This window comes from Sciurus carolinensis, chromosome 12 (genome assembly GCF_902686445.1).
Source record: "Sciurus carolinensis chromosome 12, mSciCar1.2, whole genome shotgun sequence".
Classification (NCBI taxonomy): Eukaryota; Metazoa; Chordata; class Mammalia; order Rodentia; family Sciuridae; genus Sciurus; species Sciurus carolinensis.
This window is the reverse complement of record NC_062224.1, coordinates 108906634-108928311: the sequence shown is the minus strand read 5'-3', so window position 1 is coordinate 108928311 and position 21678 is coordinate 108906634. Positions and strand designations below refer to the sequence as shown.

At 34.5% G+C, this 21678-nt stretch overlaps 1 protein-coding gene and 1 non-coding gene across 4 annotated transcripts in view; both read right to left on the bottom strand.

Annotated features, from left to right (window-relative positions):
- Positions 1-439: 439 nt before the first annotated feature.
- Positions 440-21678, bottom strand: part of Cop1 (COP1 E3 ubiquitin ligase) — a 187859-nt gene continuing 166620 nt past the window's right edge. For all 3 annotated transcript variants that reach the window (XM_047520152.1, XM_047520153.1, XM_047520154.1), the window contains 2 exons: positions 2874-2918; positions 440-786 (listed from right to left, as the gene is read on the bottom strand). In XM_047520152.1, the coding sequence (XP_047376108.1) occupies positions 769-786; positions 2874-2918 (63 nt within the window). In that variant the 3' untranslated portion in view covers positions 440-768. The remainder of the gene's footprint in view (positions 787-2873; positions 2919-21678) is intronic.
- On the bottom strand, positions 16017-16157 carry LOC124962498 (small Cajal body-specific RNA 3). Its single transcript, XR_007104511.1, has one exon. It is a non-coding gene; the product is annotated as a small Cajal body-specific RNA 3 (non-coding RNA).

Sequence of the window (21678 nt, the reverse complement as noted above, 5' to 3'; positions counted from 1 at the left end):
TGTTTGTTCACATACATCTGTGGCTGCCCTCCCATCAGAGTAGAGTAGCTATGATGCAACCACACACGCCTTGAAAAGCCTAAAATATTTACTATCATGCCCTTCACAGAAAGATTGCTGATCCCTTAGCCAATCATCATCTAGCCCTAGATGGTACTAATGGCTATAATTTTTATAAAATAAATTTATTTGTTTGACATTTAGGGATTATGGTATGTATCTGTGACATTTAAAAGGCAAAGAACTAGCTACTGTAATCTTTTCTATTGTAAACACTAAGTTTACTGGAAGGAACCCATATATTTTGTTTTGTTTAAGCCTACATATGTAATTTCAAATGGTTGGGAAATATGGATCTTAAAATTATTCACTAGAACATTATTCTGTACTTCATGTGTGCAACTTCTTGAAAAGAGCATCTCACTACATTTGACAAAAATTTTCTCAGCTCAGTGGCTCAATAAACTTTTATTATTTTTTGTTATTTATTTTTATTCAAAAGAATTTGTTTCCCTATCACAAAAATTAGATAACCACACCACCAACAGCAGCAAAGTCCATGGAGTTACATTGATGGCGGAGAGTTTGCTGGGCATTCCCAATGTCCCAAGGTCATAAAGGAAGAAAAAAAGGAAAAAAAAGTACTCAAAAGAATACAAATCCCATGATGATTCTGGGGAGAGACATCACATGACATTTGTTTCTTCTCTCATTGTCAGCTGCAGATGTATTAGGCAGGATCAAACATGCTTGACTTCAGTAAACCCTTCATACCAACTCTAGCACCTAATTGGGGAGAAAAAAAGGATGAGTTTTATATGATAGCTTTACAACATAAAAGAGTTTAGTGAATCTTCACTGTACTTGGAGTGGAAAACTAAATAAAAAAGGTTTATCACTTGGTAATGCCAACAAACTGGAAGGGACTGAACATAAACTCTCACTTTCAAATCAACCACTGCCTGAACTCTTTCAATTAGCTCCACTTTAATTAGGGAGCCTTCAAAATAAAACACCTATAAATGAACTGGCTGATGTGTAGTATAGACATACATTTATGGAATATCTATCAGTATCCTTCCACATTTTTAAGAAAATTTAAAAATTATTTAGGATTTAATCAATTTTTTCTATTGATAAGCCCAAACACAAGTGATCAAAGTATATAGTATGTAAAATTTTGCATTTTTCTACTAGTTCTTTCATTTTCTGGTCAATTATTTGGTATCAAGGTATTTTGTTAGTTTTTGTGTTAAAGTAATACCTTCTCATAAAAATAAGTTGTGATATTGCTTCAACTAAAAATAAGAAAAAGAGGGAGCAAAGAGCTAAGAAAAGAGCATGAACATGAAGATAATTATGAGACACTGTCAAAAAGAATTAAGTTACAAGGAGACTGCAATACTCAGGGGTACAGATGTAAAGGTGCAACCTTTGCTATTCTGCTAAGGCTTGACTTGTGCTCCTGCTGCAGCAATTTTCTCTTTATACTGGGCAAGCAGGCTATTTAACTTAAGAAGTCTAAGCTGCTGATAAAAAGCTCAGATTTATCAATGAGGCTCTATGAGTATCAACGTAGCTTTGAATTCCTGTAGAAACCTTAGTAATTTCGATTGATCCGAACGCCAAACTTGTTGAAGAATAAGGTGTACTTTCATCGACTTGTGCCTTTCCATGAGACTAAGATAAAGAGACTGAAAGACTACACAGAGGCACTTAAATCAGAGATCCCAAGACCTTCTACCTTGCTTGAGGCTTCCAGAATATAATAAATATCAATCATTTCAAAAGCCTAGTTTCCATTTAAGCTGTCCATGGTTTCCCTTTAGAAGAGACTTTAGAGAAACTACCTACCTAAAAAGGAGTCTGCCTATGTGAATTAGTTTGACCAGTTAATAATGCAGTTCTGCTTTGAGTTTGCCCATTTCCTCACAATAGCACCTTGTTAGGGCTGGATTTTCTCCCTTGATGGCTGGGTCATTCTCTACTTAGGATGAGCTAAAGGAATTCATGGCAAAATTATTTCCCACTGGCAAGTAAAGTAGATACATTATATATATATAAATAAAATGCTTCCTGATATTTCAGGAAAAATAGGTGGAAAAACCAGGTATTCTTGGAATATGTGCTAATCAAACCCATGTACTAAAAACCACCCAAATGGTGTTTTGTTTAGAAAGTTTGTTTTGCTTAGCTCAGGATTTATCTAATGTATTATATCCAAGGGCTAATTATCCAATGGTATAAGTGGATAACATTTTTATTTCCTTGAGTTCCTAACCACAAAGGAAAGTTCATGGAAAACTACGTCATGAGTTTATGACTGCAACCACCAAGGGATACTCAAATTTTCAGATTATAGTAATGGCATGATCACATGATTCACCAATTTTCAACTGAACACTAAAATTTTTTCCCACACTCTGAACTCCCACTTTGACAAATGTAGAAAAACCTATGTGTCAGGGAAGAAAAGGAAAAGAAACATGAGGAGGAGTAAAATGAGAGTAAGATACTTTAAATCCAGTGAACATATATGCACCTCCTGCTGTATTTGGACCTGTCTGGGGAATGTCTTGTGGGGTAGCTACGATGGAATAAGAGAAGCTAAATAGGGCTTGGCCCATGGTGAATGCTTGGATTTTTTTCATCTGATCTTCTAACAATCCCTCTAGCACTCATAAACCTCGACAAGTACTATCATCTCCACAGCTGCAAGCTCGCTCCTTCTCCTACAATCAAGCCATTTACAAGGAGACAGATCCATAATCTGAAATGACCTATAAGGTTCACTACAACTATATATTTCCATGATCCTTTTATAGTCTAAAAATGGACTTGAGTTTAAAATGGAGATATACAAAACAGCTTACCTTAATTGTACCCTGACTGTTAGCAGCAATCAGCACATTGGACTCCTGGAAAAGAACAAGAACTTTTAAAGTACAGTGAAGGATTTCCTGGAGGGTAGTCCAAGAGAATAATTTCCTCTTCATCCTTCTTTCTTCACTTCACCCTAGGATACCAAGAGAATCTAGAGTGGAGAGTCAACTTTAAATATGCTTTTAACTATTGAGTTTTAAACATAAATCCATATACTAAGAGATTAAGTTTTAATTTTAAAAAGTTAGGAGTAGGAAAGTTTTGAATATTAAAAAAAAAAAAAGGGAAAAGGATAGCTAATGGAAAGAAGCCAAGAAAAATAAAGAATACAAAACAAAAATAAGAATAACTTGAGAAAAACAAAATGAGCAAATGCTTTCCCAAAACACTCTTCCTTCATTCAGTTTTCTGCCATTCAACACCAGTAACTGATGTAAATGCTGCCAATATCTTTGGCACACTCTATACAAAGACACTTATAATTAAGAAAACAAGAAAATAGGAATGCTTATCTTGAGAAAGAAGGTTATCTTAAATTTTTTAAATCAGCATATGCATTAAGAGCCTTGATTAACTAAATTTTTGTCCTGAAGTGTTCTTTATATTTTACGCCTTAGGGGGAAAACATTTCTCTGGAAAGTAGGAAGGGCAGGAAGAGGAATGATCTAGAATGAGTTATCAAGAGAGAATCTCAGAAAACAGGAAGAGTTGGGGCATGCCTTCTCTTGGAAATGGGGCATCTAATAGGGATCTGGAATTTGGAAGAGTCTTTTGCTCTCCAGGACAGAGAGCTGAGGGGTGAACAGACTCAAGACCACCAGAGAGGCCATGTAGCTGACAGGAAGACCAAATCTGATGCTAGCTATGAGAAGAAAAGTGGTTCAACTTCAATGAAGCATGAGATCTGCCTGAACATCCTTCAGGCTTCATGACTAAGTGATGCAAAGAAGGAAGTTTTTGGTCTGAATGCTGTGAAAGTTACTCCAGCCTACTTGAGTTTTTAACTTTATTTCCTTGATATGGTGTAAGTCATTTTTACAAACTTACATATTTCTGTTTTTCGATTTTCAGTAAAGCTACTTTTGAAAAATTGCTCATCTTGTTACTAGGGGCACATAAGGAAAGACAAATTTTTCTATTATCCCAGAATTTTGGGTGAAATTAGAATTCTTCCAGAAATCATAGTTAGTTTATATGTCTTCTTTGGGGAATTACAGACTGTCACAGGGACTTACAGAATCAATGCTTCCATACTGGGAGGTTTCAGGTGAGCGGACCAGTAGATACTACACTTTGGGTGATCTCAACTTAGAAAGCAGTTGGAGGGGTTTGGGGTCTCCTTAGGAAATATAACTTACTCTGGGCGTCAGAAGGTAGAATTTCTATGCCTGCCTCAGAAAACTGCAAACAAGAACTGCATGAGATTTCTTTGTAGCGAAAACTTAAAACACAGCTGTGCTTTGAAACTGCCACTAGAGGACTCAGAAATGATTATCCAGTAAATACCATCCAGAAATGAGGCAGAAAATAGCACTGATCAGTCTTGTTGCTATTTAAGAAGATTCCAGTTTCCAAGAAAGCTTCTACCAGGAGTTGCTACCACTATATGCTATAGATATCGTGTTTTCTTCCCTCTGCCATGGGAACACAAAATGTCATGACAATGAAAACGTGATAGCCACAAGCTTCATATCTTTCTCTCATTTATGTTCTAGTCACTTTCTAATACAAAGGAAGAAGGCAGCGAAACCTGATAAAGATGAGAACTCATTTGGTGGTAGCAGGATATCCACTTCTGCCAAATACAGAAACTATAAATTACATAATTCAAACATGATTTCTGGTGGAAGGAAAACTTGGAAAACTGTGGTATACAGGTTGAGGATTCCTTATCTGAAAGAGTTGGGACCAGAAGTATTTTGGATTTTGGAATATGTGCATATATAAAAGATATCTTGTGGATGGGATTGGAGTCTAAACATGAAAATCATTTACATTAGATATAAACTTTACAGACACAGCCTGAAGGTAATTTTACAGAGCACATTAAGTGTATCTGAATTTTAAGTGCAATCTCTCACAAGATTAGGTGTGAAAGTTTCCACTTGTGGTATCATGTTGGAAACTTCAATGAAGCATGGGATCTGCTTCAAACAGCTTCAGAGTTTAAATTTTTGGATTAGGGATGTTGAATGTGTATTCTTACAGTATGAAAGATTAGGTTCCATATAAAAAACATAATTTATTTAGATAACTACAGAGGAGACGTTTGAAGTCTATATCACACTAAAGTCAAGAAAGAAGACTTCTGGTAACTACCAAGTATGAATAAACCCTTTCTTTTTGTAACCCCAGCACTACTATAGCATTGATAGATGATGTCATGTTAGATGCTATCAGAGAATTAATTCTTAACACTTTTGCTGTGGAGAAAGAGAAATGACTTGTTAATCTACACATTACTTTATCTATATCCATCCTTTTTCTTGCTGTGCTGGGGACTAAACCTAGGGCCTTGTGCATGCCAGACAAGTGCTCACTCTTTCACTCAGCCATATTCCCAACCCAGATACATTTATTAAAAAGTCAACATATGAATTGACTGCCTAGTTCAAATGGTCTTCTAGTGCTGACACAAATGACATGTGTTCTAAGAATTCTCATAAACATTCAAAACTATCTGAATTTACTAAAATAAAAGAAAAATAATGACTTTGTACATCTCAGTACTCTTCTTCCCCCAAGAGACCATGTAATTACAAAAAATGATTTAGGACTGAACTGTCAGATTCTCAGATCTTAGTTTAAGACAAATTAATTTTTGCATGCAACAAAAAAATAACACCAGCAATTTAATAGAGGTCTGACAAATATAGGTACAAGGTTACTACACTTGGAAGTTCTGAATGAATCCTGTGCATTTGGATGAATGGTAATGTGGAGTCTGCTAGATAGAACCTAAAGTAAGTAAGTAAGTTTCTTTTTTGGAAACTAGCAGTTCTGCTGCCAAACTCTCCTCACAGCTAAACTAATAAAGTATCTATTACTTTCTCTTAATATGAAGCAATTAAGAAAAGACAATGGAAAAATGAGATCTTTTATAAAGACAGAAACCTCATGTCCCAACATAAACCAACTTGCTTACAATGGCACTGACCGTGTACTTATATTAACACATCTGCATCTACTAGAACAGTTTCCTCTTTAGTGGTGTCTTCTGGAAGAGCCATTATAGTCAATCTGTCAAAATTCTCATCAAGTTGAGAAATAATATTATCTGCTTAGTTTGCAATTGGAGAATTTATTCCTGGAGATAGACATAATTGATCTTAAGTGTAAGTTTTATTATCAGCATAAACATCTACAATATATTTTAAGACTACAATATTTAAATAAAAACTGCCATTTCTAGCCATTCCAAAGTAAATAAACTGGATTTGTTCCCTTACTATAACTAGAAACCTGAACAAAGTGTGTCTGGCAATACTGGACCATAGGCAGTTCAGGGCTCTAGTCCCCAGGAGAAGGGAAGCAAGCATGGTGTCTTAACCATCACCCTTGCTTTCTGCTGGGAGGCAATTTCTGGGCCACAAACTAAGGAAGAGGAATCCAAATAGAGCAGAGAGGAGTCTGAGCAAAAACAGTGGACTCAAAGACTTGAGGAGACAGAGACTGGGGGCTAGGTAGAATTTGTAAGGCAAAAGGACCACAGAGGAGGAAGTTACAAAATAGCACTCCGGCAATTTGCTTATGGGTCCCTTTGATTCTGTGTTCACATGATAAACTCTACATTTATGGGGTGAAACTACAAGGCTGAGAAAATAACAATAAACACAGAAAACACAAATACTGGGAATCTATAATACTATCAAATTCCAGAGTTCACAAAGGAACAGAAGATGTTCAAGTGTTGAGTGCCAGCCGGAGTGAGGAGACCTCATGGACTACCCCTGGGCACTAAGCAGAGTCTCCAGAGAGGTTGAACGTAGTAGGGCTAAACTGAACATAAAGTAAATGCTTCTGAAAACCTGAAGAGAGTAAACTACCGCTGTAGGCTACACATACCATCCACTGCCTGTCTTCTGTATTTAAATTTTACTGGAACACAGCTGTTGCCACGTGTATGGCTGCCTTTGCACTACAGTGGTGATGTCAATGATCTGTAACACACCACATGGCCTATAAAACCTGAAATATTTGCTTCATAGTGAGTGTCCTGATAGCAACTTTGGATTCACTTTAACAAAGCTTGAAAACAAGGGTCAAAGAACCAAGTTTATTTTTAAAACAACTTTTTATCAAGACAAACTTCAGCACTTCTAAGAATTTAACAAAATTTAGACATTTGACAGGCATATAAAAAGGTAAAACAAAAAAACAAAAACATGAACTATAATCAGGAAAGAAAAATCAATAAGTAGAAACAGATCCAGTAATGACAAAGAAAATAAAAATATCGTGAAGACTTTCAAAGGCGGTATTTTAATTATGTTTCAAGTATTTAAAGGAAACAGTGAATTTAAAATGAGAAAAGCAATGGAAGGCATAGTTATAAGAACCAAATGGAAAATCTCTACTTGAAAAGTATAGTATTTAAAATGAGAAATTCATTGGATGGGTATAACCAGGGAGAAAGATGGAACAATGGAGACTAACACACCAATAAATTTGACAACACAGAAAAACAAAACAAAACAAACAAACCTGAAGCAGAGGAAAAACAGACTGGGGGAAAAACCAGCAGATTAGCATTTTAGTGGTCTACAGGACAATATGCAATCTAATATATGTATGATTAAGATCCTAAATAGAAAAGGAGGGACAGAAAAAGTATATGAATACATGAAATAAAACTTTTTAAAATTTGCAAATTATAAACCCATGAATTTTAGAAGTTTAACAATTTTCATGCAGAAAAAAATACCATACCAAGGCATATCACTTACATTGCTGAAAACAAGTAACAAACATAAATTCTTGAAAATAACCAGAGGAAAAGAAGACAATTACATGTAGAGGAACAAGAAACAATTTATCATCAGAGGAAATATAAGCCAGAAGATAGCGTCTTTAAAATTATGAAAAGAGAAAGATGTCAATGTAGACATATTATCTTAAAAATAAAGACAAAATATTTTCAGAGAAAATCTAAGATTTTTTTTTTTTACAAGCAGACCTACACTGTAAGAAATTACTAAATGAAGTTCTTCAAGCTGAAAGAATATAACAAACATAACATGATAATTCAAATATAAAAAAAGTGATGCAAACTGCTGGAAAGGGTCAATATGTAGGTAAATATATTTGCTTGTTTATAAATTTCCTTAACAGAAAATTGCCTAAAGTAATACTAATGCATTATGTGATTATAATATTTACAGAAGTAAAGTAAGTATGATGTCAAAAGCACAGGGATAAAAAGGGAAAAAAGGAGCATATTGTTGTAAGGTTTTTCCACTATTCACCAAGTGTTATAATATAATCCAAAGAATAGGATGTGGAAACTTAAACATAAATGTTATAAACTTTAGAAAACCCAGTTGTAATATAAAAGAAATAACAAAGTTAATAAGCTAGTGAAACAAATTATAAACATAATTTAAAAAAGAAAAGAAATGAGGGTCAATGGAATACAGAACAGATAGGACAAATAGAAAAACAAGATGACAAAAATGATTCCAACCATACTGAAAATTAAATGTAAGTGGTTCAACTACTATAATTAAATGCAGAGATCATAAGACTGGATAAAAATAAGATTAATTCAATGCTGTCCATAAGAAACACATTTTAAATATACAAATAATAAGATATAAAGTAAATGGAAAAAAATAAACCATGTGAACACGAATCACAAGAAAACTGAAATTGCTACACTGATATTAGAGAAAGTGGATTTCATGACAAATATGACCAGAGATAATGACATTTTGTAATTAAAGAACTATGTGCATGTATTCCTAAACACATACATATTTAAGAGAGAGCTTCAAATGCACAAAACAAAAATTGATAGAACTGAATAGAATGATGAATATACTCAATACTCATGTTCGTTAATTTTAACATGCTTCTCAATAAGTCAAAAAGTAGAAAAATCAAATACATATCTTCATTTTTAAAACAAAATTGATCAGATTAATATTTACAGAAACATTTTACTAACATGACAAAATATACATCTTCTTTAAGTACATATGAAGAAGTCACCAATACAGACCACATACACAAAACACATTTCAGTAAATTTAAAGGAGTGAAATCATACAAGCACATTTTCTGACAACACTTCACTATAGCAGAAAACAATAACAAAAAGACATCAGGAAAAAAATCCTCCTATATTTGAAAATTTGAAAATCATACTTTCAAATAACTCAATGGTCAAATAAGACCTTACAGGGAAATGAGAAACTATTTTGAACTAAAAAGACAACAAAACATCAAAATTTGTGTAATGCAGCTAAAACAATACTTAGAAAACATCTTGCACCTTAGGGAGCTAGGAAATCACACACAACATACATACAAAAACGGCAGTAGTAAAAAGGAGATTGTCAAATTTTTAAATTGAGGAAAAAAGAGATATTTTCAGTCTATGAATCAAAGTCAGAGAAAGACATGAAAAAAAGAGACCAATTTCCTTTATAAACAGATGTAAAATATCTTAATCAAATACCAGTAAAGAGAATTCAGTCATATGTAAAAACATATATATATAATATTATAAATAAGTTGGATTTATCAAGATAGTCAAATTGGTTAATACCGATATGTTCCACTTCTACATAATGTATTATTTTAAAAATATATACATATATATGTGCGTGTATGTGTGCACATGTGTATATATTATGTATTTGGTGGTACTTAGGAATTGAACCCAGGGACATTTTACCACTGAGTTTACATCCCCAGCCCTTTTTAGTTTTTATTTTGAGACAGGATCTTGCTAAATTGCTGAGGGTGGCCTGGAACTTGCAATTCTCCTGATTCAGCCTTCAGAGTCACTAGGATTAAGACATGTGCCACTGCAAATGCGGCTGGTTTTTATTATTAAAAAAATTAATGAAGGGGCAGGAGTATAGCTAAGTGGTACACTGCATGCCTAGTACTTGTCCTTGGGGTCAATTGCCAGCACATGCGCATGTGTGCATACATACACAAACATACATACACACACACACGAATAGTTAATATAATTCACTAAGAGAAAAGTCAAATAATCACAATTAAAATATAACAAAAATGCACTTGACAGAATTCATGATCGATTCATAATAAAAAATTTTAATCTTCTCAAGATGATAAGGGATACCTATGAAAATTTCTTTATAAATACTGGTGAACTGTGGAAACCTTTCTCTTTCAGATTTGGAAGAAGATGAGAATGCTTTTTCTCACACTTCCATATAATCATATTAGAGACACTAACCAGTATGATAGTTAAGAAAAACAAAGAAAGAACATAGAAATCAGAAGGAAGAAGTAATATTGTCTTTATTTACAAACGACATGATCACCTATATAGAAAATCCTAATGACTCTTAAAAATCAATAAATTTAAGTAGGCTGTCACAGCTCAATGTCAATTACACCAAAATAAATTTATTTCTATAAGCCAGCAATGAATAAATAGCAAATTGAATTTTTAAAAATATCACTTATGGTAGTATAAGAAACATGAACCACTTATGGAAAAACCTAAAATAAATATTAAGACCTAGACACTAGAAATTATACAACAACACTGAGAGATATTAAAGAACACTTAGCAAAACTGGCAGATATATCATATTCATGGAACTGAGACTCAATTTTGTTATCAATTCCTCCTAAATTATCTGTAAATTCAATGCAATTCCAATTAAAATCCCACAAATTTTTAAAGCAAAACTATAGCACCCAGATAATCCATGATCTACTGAATGTCAAAATAACTTGGCAAGTAAATAGTAATTTTACAAATGGTGCTAAAACAAGTATATGCATGAGGAGAAAGTGCATGTTTGCTGGAACAGCTTTATATATGGGGGGAAAAAAACCCTTAATCTTTATGACGTATCATTCCAAAAATTAACTCTAAATACTATTTAGAAATTAATTAGAAAATTAATTATAAATGGATCAAACCTATAAATGTAAAAGCTAAAATGATAAAAGCATCTAGAAAAAATACATAGGATAAAATCTTTGAGGTAGCTACTATTTCTTGGGATGCAAAGTATGTGGCATAAAAAATTTGGTAAACTAGACTTCATCAAAATTTAAGAAATCCCACTTATACTGATTAAGATAACTAAAGACTGACAATATCAAGTGCTGGCAAGGATAAAGAACAACTGGAATAACCAATCACAGAATCCTGACAGGAGTGCAAAATAATCCAACAATTCTGAATAAAGTTTTGATAATTTCTTATAAAGTCACATCTACCCTATGATCTAGCAATTCTATTCCTAGCTATTCATACAAAAGAAATTATAAGATCTATTATATAAATACTTGTTTCTGATGTCTGTAGCAGCAGCACTCTTCAAAACAATTCAAAATTGGAAACATGCTTAATATCCAAATTGGTGGATACATGTATAACTCATGGAATAGTTATAAGATGGAATACTACTTAGTTAAAAATGGAAAGCAAAAATAAAACAGGCAATAATGTGAACAAATTTCAAACATGTCAGGTGAACACAAGAAGTCAGACATGCCACAAAGAAGAAAAAAAGAGAAGTGTTATTCCTATTACATAAAACTCTAAGAAGAGACCAAACTAACACATGGGGAGAGAAAGCAGATTATCAATATCCTAGAGTGCAGAAGGAACTGGAATTGATTACAGGTGTTATAAAGGAACTTCTGGGTGACAAAAAATGTTTTATATTTCAACTCAGGTAGTAGTTACACTGGTATATATGCCATTTATCAAAATCATCAAATACTCCTAAAATATATATAGTTTATATTTATGTAAATTATACAATAACATCAATTTAAAAAGCATAAACAAACACATGCATTTCATGTTTACTTTAAATCCAGTATTGGATTTTACCAACCAAAAGTCATTATTCATGATTTAAATGTTTTCTGATTTCTTAACATAATACATAAAACTTTTTTTCATTCCAAACCTTTTTTTCCTCACAATTTTTATTGGTGCATTATAGTTGTACATATTAATGGGATTTGTTATTACATATTCATACAAACATACAATATAATAATATAATTTGGCCAGTATCACTCTCCAGCATTTTCCCTCTCCTTCCCTACCTCTCACTCCTTAGTCCCCTTCCTCCGCTGATCTCCCTTTGATTTTTAGGAGATCCACCCCCACCTTTCTTTTCTTTTTTCCTCTCTAGCTCCCACATACAAAAGAAAACATACAACTCTTGACCTGAGTTTGACTTATTTCTCTCTAGTTCCATCCATTTTCCTGCAAATGCCATGATTCCATTTTTCTTCACGTCTGAATAAAACTCCATTGTGTATATATACCACATTTTCTTTATCAATCTATCTGTTGATAGACACTGAGGCTGGTTCCATAGTTTGGCTATGGTGAACTGTACTGCTATAAACATGTGTATGCACATAGAACTGTAGTAAGTTGACTTGAATTCTTCAGGATAAATATCAAGGAGTGGTACAGCTGGGTCATATAGTGGTTCCATGCCTAGTCTTTTGAGAAGCCTGATTTCCATAGTGGTTGCACTAATTTATAGTTTTTTGTCATAAGGGAACACTTTCAAGAACATCTCTTAAACAAATTATTCTCTTCCTTTTCCACTTAGGTATCCCTGCTTAGGATGATATAGATCCCTTCTTATTCTAAACTATAAAGATGATTATGAATAGAATGGGTCAGTCACAATTTTTGATTGATAGACTGGATCCTTGTTTTAATAAATCATTATACTCAATTTCTGACTGAAGTTCACACAAAAACCTGCTCTTACAAGACATCTAACAAATGGAAAAAAGGACTTACACTGCTAATCAAAAGGACTTCTAAATTTGGTGCCTTATGATATCTTCAATTTTAAAACTTTTAAAGCTTTATAATTCAGATCTTTCTGAATGAACAATGCAAATAGTTCATACTGAAGACTTTTTATATCATTCTAAGACAAGGTGAACCAGATCATTTATGGCAAACTGATATTGCTCCAGGCATAATTAAGAATATAAACATAAACCACAAGCCCACTAAATTTTACCATTAGAATTTATCTCTACTAAATAAAAATAAAAATCAGCATTCTTGCTGGGCACATTGGTGCATGCCTGTAATCTCAGAGGTTTGGGATGGAGGCTGAGGCAGGAGGATCAAAGCCAGTTTCAGCAATTTAGCACCGCCCTAAGCAACTTAGTGAGATCCTTTCTCAAAATAAAAATAAAAAAATGGCTGGGTATATGGCTCAGGGGTTAAGCACCTCTCAGTTCAATCCCTGGTATCCCTCCAACCCCACCCCTGCAAAACCCCTCAACATTCTTTAAAAATAATTTGGCATGAAGAGTTCTCTCTAGGAAAATGGACGTATACATAGATTGGCCTAGTGAATTGTTTCTTTATAGGGCATCTAAGAGTTTAATCTTTTGAAAAGCTAACTACCTTAAATATATAAAGATTTCAAAACAATTGAAATGCACAATTGTTATTTCAGAACCAAGTGTGTGTGTAGATAGACAGACAGACACACATATTCAAGAAAGGAAAAGGAAGACCTACCTCAGTGGAGAATCTACCTCCATCAGAATGACCAGATTCTGTCACATTTCCTTCCTATCCTTCACATTTTTTTCTCCTGTTAAGACATGCTTTTATTTGGGTCGAGGGGACTTGCATTCACAATTACAGTATGCATAGCACAGCTATTTTCAGAGATGGGTGTTAAAAAATTTTTAATAGACACAGATACAAACCTATCATAAAAACTGGTATAGCTATAGTACTACAGACTGATTTTAGCATAATTACTCCTCCCCATAAAGTAGCTATGGTTTCATTTGCTCTCTTAACTATAATAGTAAGGACACAGTAAACAACCATCTCTATATTATCATGAGATTTGAAGTTTATTTTGTGAGGATCAAAACCTGAAGTTCCCACAAACCATAAAGCAGAGAGGCTGTGCAATTAATGGCATTGGTACAGTGAGTAAAACACTTTACTTTCAAATAAACTCACCTCTGATTAACATCATTAACTTTGATTTGTTATATGAGGATCATGTGGTTCCTATATTCACATATCTGGTTTGAGTAGATAATACATAGTAGATTTCAGAGGGGTCTGTGGAGAAGATGGCTAAGAGGGGCATATAACAGTTGGCCAGAAAGGATGAAGAAATACACAGCCAGTTCCATGTGAGAACAAACTGAAGGGCATGGTAGCAAGGAAACTCAAAAAGATAAAGGCACTGCAAAGGATTTAAGAAATAAGAAACCAAGGGAAAATATTAAATTTCTTGATCTTTGTTGAGACAGTCTAGAAAGTAACAACAGTGGTGAAGATACCACTCAAATATATTTGTAAACATAAATTAAGATCATTTTTGTCACAAAGCATATTTTTCCTTTGAATCACACTTTTATAATATATAAATTACTGATATTCAAACGCCATTTTAGTGAGGGGTCTTGGATGTAGATTTTAATTTATTATTCAAAAGCATAGACAAAATAAATGGAGTGAGTAGAAAACTTGATCAGGTTCATTGAAATGAAGAACACAGTAAACTAGGAATTTTTAAAGAGCCTAGAAAAATAAAGCTACTCTTACTACAACTGATGCAAAAACTACTCAGGATAAGAAATATGGGGATTTCAGAACCACAAATAAGGATTTTCACACAATTAAGTCTAGATTGAACTAGCAGGGGTTTATGTGCTGTGTATCACACCTCAGTGCATTAGAAAGGTCATTGGGCTCCTATCCTTAGACCTTCACGCCTCCCCTCACCAACTTAGCAGAAAACGTAGTCTGAAAAACCAAAATTTCAAATTCAGTACTAAGAAGTAAATAGCTAAAGAATTTAAAGGAGGAAGTTTCTTTGGGGCTCACAGTTTCAGGTCTCAGTACATGGAAGGCTGACTCTATTGCTCTGGGCCCCAGGTGAGACAGGACCTCATGGGGAGAAGGGTCCAATGGAGGACTGCTCAGCTCATGGTGGGGTCAGGAAGCAGATAACGGAACGGACTGGAGAGACGGGGAGGGGGAGAGAGGAAGATGCCACAGAGGAAGATGTACCCTTGGTCCCAGTGATACACCTCCTCTAGTCAGGTTCTAGATGCCTACAGTCACCACTCAATCAGTCCATTCAAACTAGGAGGGACTGTTTAGGTTACGGCTCTCATAATCTAATCATTTTGCCCCTGAATATTCCCACATTAACAAGAGCTTTTGGGAGACACCTCATATCCAAACTGTAACACTTATCCAGCTTTTCTTAGAAATAATCATTTCTGTGAACTTTGGTTAGACTTAAAAGATTATATAAACTGTATTCTAGAAAAAAATTACTTTCTTGATAAGAAAACAATTTTAATGAAAAAATTTCAGGAAAGCTACCTCTAATCAGCTCTTTCGCATCTAAAATTATGAGTATTAGATGATTACAGATAACCTTCACTGATAATCTTGGATTAGTTAAGTCAATCTGGCCCCTAAGAAAAATAATATTTCTATATTCATTATACTTCCAGTCTGTAGGTTCCTTAAATAAGCAAATAGTAATACCTACTTTCATCCAGGTTTTTTTTTTTTAATTTTTTTTTAGTTGTCAATGGATCTTTTTATTTTATTTATTTATATATGGTGCTGAGTGTCGCACCCAGGGCCTCCCCCGTGCCAGGCAAGCACTCTATACAACTCCAGCCCCCACTATTTTCTTTCTTTCTTTCTTTTTTTGGTGCTGGAGATTAAACTCTACCAACTGAGCTATCTCCCAAGCCCCCAGACCCCTATTTTCAAATAACATGAAATATCTCACAAACACTTAAAATGGATGATACAGAAGTAACTTTACTTGGTTGCCCATTTCTTCAGTAATCCCGTTTATTTACCTGGCAGAGATACTAAACAAAATGGCCAGGAAAACAGTATCTAGAGTGATACTTTTAAAGTTGTATGGAGGGGAACGATCAGACTTAGCCAGCTGTCTTAAGTCAGACAGAGACCTCCATGTTTATGTAGGACTGCTGCAAAATGTAGACAAAGGGGAGTTTTTCATTTGTCCACATGGTTGGTTCTTGCAGCTTCCATTTTCAGTGTATTTTATTATTAAGATGACTTGAATTTTGTTATTTGGCTGTTCATATTCCAATTTCTTAACTGCGCAGAATTTTCATTTAAATACACGTTAATGCATTCAAACAAGTTAAAAAAATCAAGATTCAGAGAATAAAAAAGAACTGTTAAAAAGGCACATTTTGCATACAAAGTCAAAGTGATTTAGAGAGAAAAGGTTATATAGAACACATACAAGAAGGACTGACACGCACAAAAATGTGTATGCGCCACATCCTCCTGCATTCCTATGCTTTCCAAAGTCTTCTCACCAAGCAGCCCTAATCGATGTAATTATCGTTGCTACAGAGCACTCAAATATTACCTCCAGACCTTTGACTTGCATCACATGTTAAAATCTCTGGTCCCTGGATATCCTGAATAAGACTTGAGAACAATTTGCTTAGAATGACATATAAAATAGGGAAAAATAACTGTGATGGTGATGAATATTAAGAAGAGTCTCTGAGCATAGAACTGTGCATTTCTAAGGGTGCTTTTGCAAGTTTCCTCTAGATTACTCTGGTAGAGTTAGCTATTTATAGAGTTTTGTACTCGGGATCCCCAGTAACATTAGAAAAAGCAATGAATTTAAGACATAAATATTTGGATCGGCAGTTTGGTTCTGCTGCAGAACTACTTAATCCTTTTAAAGACTCAAATTCTTTAGTTATAAAAGAGATCATCTTAGGTACTTGATAGAATCTTTGTGAGGATTCAAGACACAGAAGAGCTCTGACGAGGTTCAGGATGCACTACTCCAAAATATAGCACCTTGCTATTTAAGGAAAGAGGAGAAATGGGAAGTTCTCATTGATCTCCTGCCCTTCTCACATGAAGCAGACCATAAAAGCATCCTCAGACCTTCCTCTGTAGCAGGTCAGAAAGCCCTTCTTCCAAAGGTGCCTACCCTTTACCCAGAGGAAAGAAATGTTCACATTTCTGAGGATATAGGGCCTCAGAGAAGAATAAAAAAGGTCTTGCTACATTGCTCCTAGTTTATTACCATTAGGTCACATCCTTTTGTCTTTGAAGTATACTGCTCCAGGACCATCTACCTCTTCACTGGACTGAAGAATATAATATACCAATTTACCTATTTCTTTAAAGCCTTCATTTCTGAAGGTTCCTGTATTACAAAAATCTATTAAATATATTTGCATATTTTTGTCACATTAACCTGAATTATCATATGGGTTTCAGCCATGAATCCAGTAATGGGTAAGAAAAAAAATTTACTCTTCTCTACAGCACCTTCCTAAAAAGCAACACCAAACAAACAAATGGGAGCTATTCTTACTAAATACACAATAACCTAAATTTGTTTATAACTAAAGGGCAGTTATCTCAAGCAATAGTTATTAGTATCAATCTAGTGTATCATTCTATTCAACATATTTATGATATGACAGCATGTGCTGGAAAGAGAAATAATGTTGGACAAGTTGCATTATATCTAATTACTGACAATCTTGAATGTAAGTAACAATTTGGACATGGTGCCTAAATGCAAACATGTGAGGTAAGTTGGAATGGAAAGGATACGAGGTGAAAGAAACAGCATTTAAAACCACATTTGTGATCACTACACTTATTTAAAGGCTAATTTCCTAATTAATTACCATTTGAAATTTGAGATGACTTTGAATAATTATTTTTCTATTGTACTTTTTGCTATAATTGGTTTTGGGTTTTCTAAAGGACCATATTTAATGGGGATGGATACAATTTTAAAATTAGGTAAAGGTCTCTGAAGTGAAAAAGATGAAATAATTGCCAAGTTCATGTAGTAACATTTACCAAATTTTCCTCTAATTTTTAATGGCAGCCCAAGTACACAAGCTAGAGTTACATGCAAATGTTAAATTTGCAAGAACATGAATGACTTGCGGTCAATGAAGGTATTAAGCAGTGTTTTCTCTCTATAAAGATGAAGGACGTTTGGTAGGAGTGCATAAAGACAGTTTGAAGGGGACATAAAATGGTTGGAAGTAATCTAAGAGAAGGAACACTCATGAGAAGATGAGAAACGGCAAAGAAAAAGGACAAATAAGGAAATATTTTAAAGAAAGCATTATTGCTATCTGTTGAGTAACAGGAAGATAAAGAGATGCAATAATTCTGGAGCTCATGGCTTAAATGACTTACAATGACAAAGGCAGAAGGAAACATAGATGCTAATTCAACAAAAGTGAAAAGAAAAAAAAAATCAAAGGAATAACATTTTGCAATACATTTCTTTTTACCATACAGAATAGAATCCCAAAGAGCCTACTGCTTGATTTAAATTACCTCACTTGCTGTATTTTGAGCTTAGAGCAAGTGCTTCTTTTTTTCATTTGAGTTTTTGAAAATTTAATTAATCAGACAAAATTCAATGTGTGAAATTAACAATATTTATTAAGCAAAATTTTTTTTTTTTTTTTTTGGGTGCTGGGGATTGAACCCAGGGCCTTGTGATTACAAGGCAAGCACTCTACCGACTGAGCTATCTCCCCAGCCCCCTTATTAAGCAAATATTGAAAAACAAGTTAAAAAATAGTTGTTTGACAGCATGTTATTACCTATTGCTCTACTTTGGATCCTGACCATCCCCACAAGGCTCATGTGTTAAAGACTTGGTCCCCAGGGTGGCACTGTTGGAAGAGACTGGAACCTTTGGGAGGAGGGGCCTACTAGGAGGTCCTTAGGTTACTGCTGGTCTCTTGAAGAGGACAGTGGGACTCCAGCCCCTCTCTTTCTCTTTTATCTTCTTGGCCATTAGGTGAGCAGTTTGCTCCATCACCTGCTTTCCACAATTGCCATGTGACACATCCACAAGAGGCCCCCAAAGTAATTAGCCCAACTACAGACTGGAACCTCCAAACCTGTGAGCCAAAATAAAGTTTTCCTCTTTTACAGTTGACTATATTAGGTATATTTTTAGAGTAATAGAGGGTGAGCTAATACAGGGAACTTGTTAAAAATGGAGGTTCCAGAGCTTCTACACTGGTACATAGACTGGGGTTTTAGGAGAGTGGCACAACCAAAGAGGGCATGGAGGCTCTCTCCATGCTATAGTTTAGATCTGAAATGTCCCCCAAAGGTTCATGTGTTGAAAGCCTGACTTCCCAATGAAGCAGTGTTCAGAGGTGGGGTTTTTAGGAAATGACTGGATCATGAGGACACTAACTTCATCAATGGATTAACCCACTGAGAATAAATGGGCTATTAGGAAGTGGGGCTCAGTTGAAGAAAGTAGGCAATTCCCTTTGATGCTTTGTTCCCTGACCCCTTCTCTTTCTCTCTCTCTGCTTCCCAGTTGTCACAAGGTCAATAGCTTTGCTCCACTACACCCTTCTGTCATGATGTTCTGCCTCACCAGAACATCAACCATGGACTGCAACCTCTGAAATCAAGAGCCGAAATTAATCTTTCCTCCTATAAGTTGATTTTCTCATGTATTTTGTCACAGTGACAGAAAGCAGACTAACACATCATCTCTTCCATTTGGTCATTCCTTTGTAGGATTCTTTATAATACACTGGTAAATGTTTGGTGAACTTGGCTGATGTAGTGCCGTTTAGGAAACATCTTTTTATTTTTATTTTTTTTTAGGAAACAGATATTTGACTCAGCTTTAAGATCCTGATTTATTAAAAACAGCACCAGAATTTCCAGTCTTTGTTTTTGCCCCTGAGTAGACCAATAAGAATCCCAGCCAATTATCAAATCTCTCTCTTGGATTTGGTGTCGCATCTTTAACGTAATAAACAGATAATGGAGAGTCCCCTGATGTGGGTTCTCCGAAGAGTCTGAGACATTATCTACTTAATCCTGTGAAAGAAAGACTAGGTCTATGGAGGTCATTGGTGGAAACACTTTGGCATTTTCTCTTCCCAGGAACACTATTGGACTTGTACATTTTCACAGATGGGCTCAAGACTAGATGTGACATGGATAGGACCTCAGCTTCTCCCATATAATTCAAGGCTATTTAATAAAGCAAAAGAAGGGAATTATTAGTTCCATAATAACAATGAAAAGGAAGGTCCTTTTTAAAAATTTTCCTTTTTTTAAACACAGGGGCATTTTACCACTGAGCCACATCCCCGATTCTTTTTATTTATTTTTTATTTTGACACAAAGTCTCTGCTAAGCTGCTGAGGTTGGTCTCACAACTTATGATTCTCCTGTCTCAGCCTCCTGAGTCGGAGGGCTTTGAGGCATGCTGCGTCCAGCTCCCACGGTTTTAACTTCAGAAACTCTGATTTAATAAGTTTAGGGCTTAGAAATTTGAATTTTTAATATATATACCAGGTAATTATTAATCCTGAAGTAATCATCAGCAGACTCTACTTTTGAAAAACACTAGTATAGATGTTGAAAGCTGTCTACAAATGCTGCATGAAGAGGAAAGAAATCTGCATATTTCTGCTTTTGGTAAGGGGTAGATGAAAGGGAAGTGGGGAAGATTCAGTCACTTAATTTTTTTTTTTTTTAAACTGAGTACCCATTTACCAAATCATATACAAGGCCCAGAGAATAGCAATATAAAAATGACAGGTTTTTAACCTCAGGAAGCTTTTGAGTTTAGTTGAGAAAGAGTGCTCATTTTTAATAAAAAACAAAACTACTTTTACAAGTCTACGTACATTTTTTAAAATACTATAATCAGTATTGGAATTTGAATTACACAGTGTTAATGGCAATTCAATGGAAAAATTAACTTCACAAATGAAAAGCTATGAGAATTTAAAATAAGAATGGGAAACTGAGGACTGGGTTGTACCTATACAAATAGAGTTTACATATAAATACTAGCAATAGTCCTATTCTCTTTTCTTTCGTCATCTTACTCTCATATCTAAACTAGCTCATGATAATAAAATGTATGAAATCAGTATAACTTTGTATAATACAGTTTTGAACTCTCTACCTTCATTTTCAAGTGACATTATACCCCCACCCCCACAGGATTCAAGTTTAGGGGTAAAAAATGAATTAACACAATAACAACGAACTCAGAAAACGTTGAGGCCATGTGGAGCTACAAACTGCCGTTACCCATTATGAGGACATAGTGTTTACCAGGTGATGGAGAAAGATTAGCATTGTTCTTGTGGGATAACTTGGCAAGAGGTAGAGCTACTGAAAAATGTAACAGGTTACTTTTTGAAGCAGGATTTCCCTGTCAGCATAAGTGTTCAAACTTTTAAAATATGTCCCTATTAGAAATGTTATATAAATGATTTTCCTACTTTCCTTCCCTTCCATTTTATAAAAAAAAAAAAAAAAATTGGGGGTTTTATTTTTTATGTTAAGACAGGGTCTCATTAAGTTGTCCAGCTGGCCTTGAACTAGTGATCCTCTACCTCAGGAAATTTATTTTCTAGATGTCAAAATACAAACAGATATCAAGAGCTAAAATAGTTTTGGATCCAATGATCCAGGTTTTTTTCCCACTTATAGAATTTTACATCACAAATATACCTGCACTGTAAAACTGTTTTTTAAAA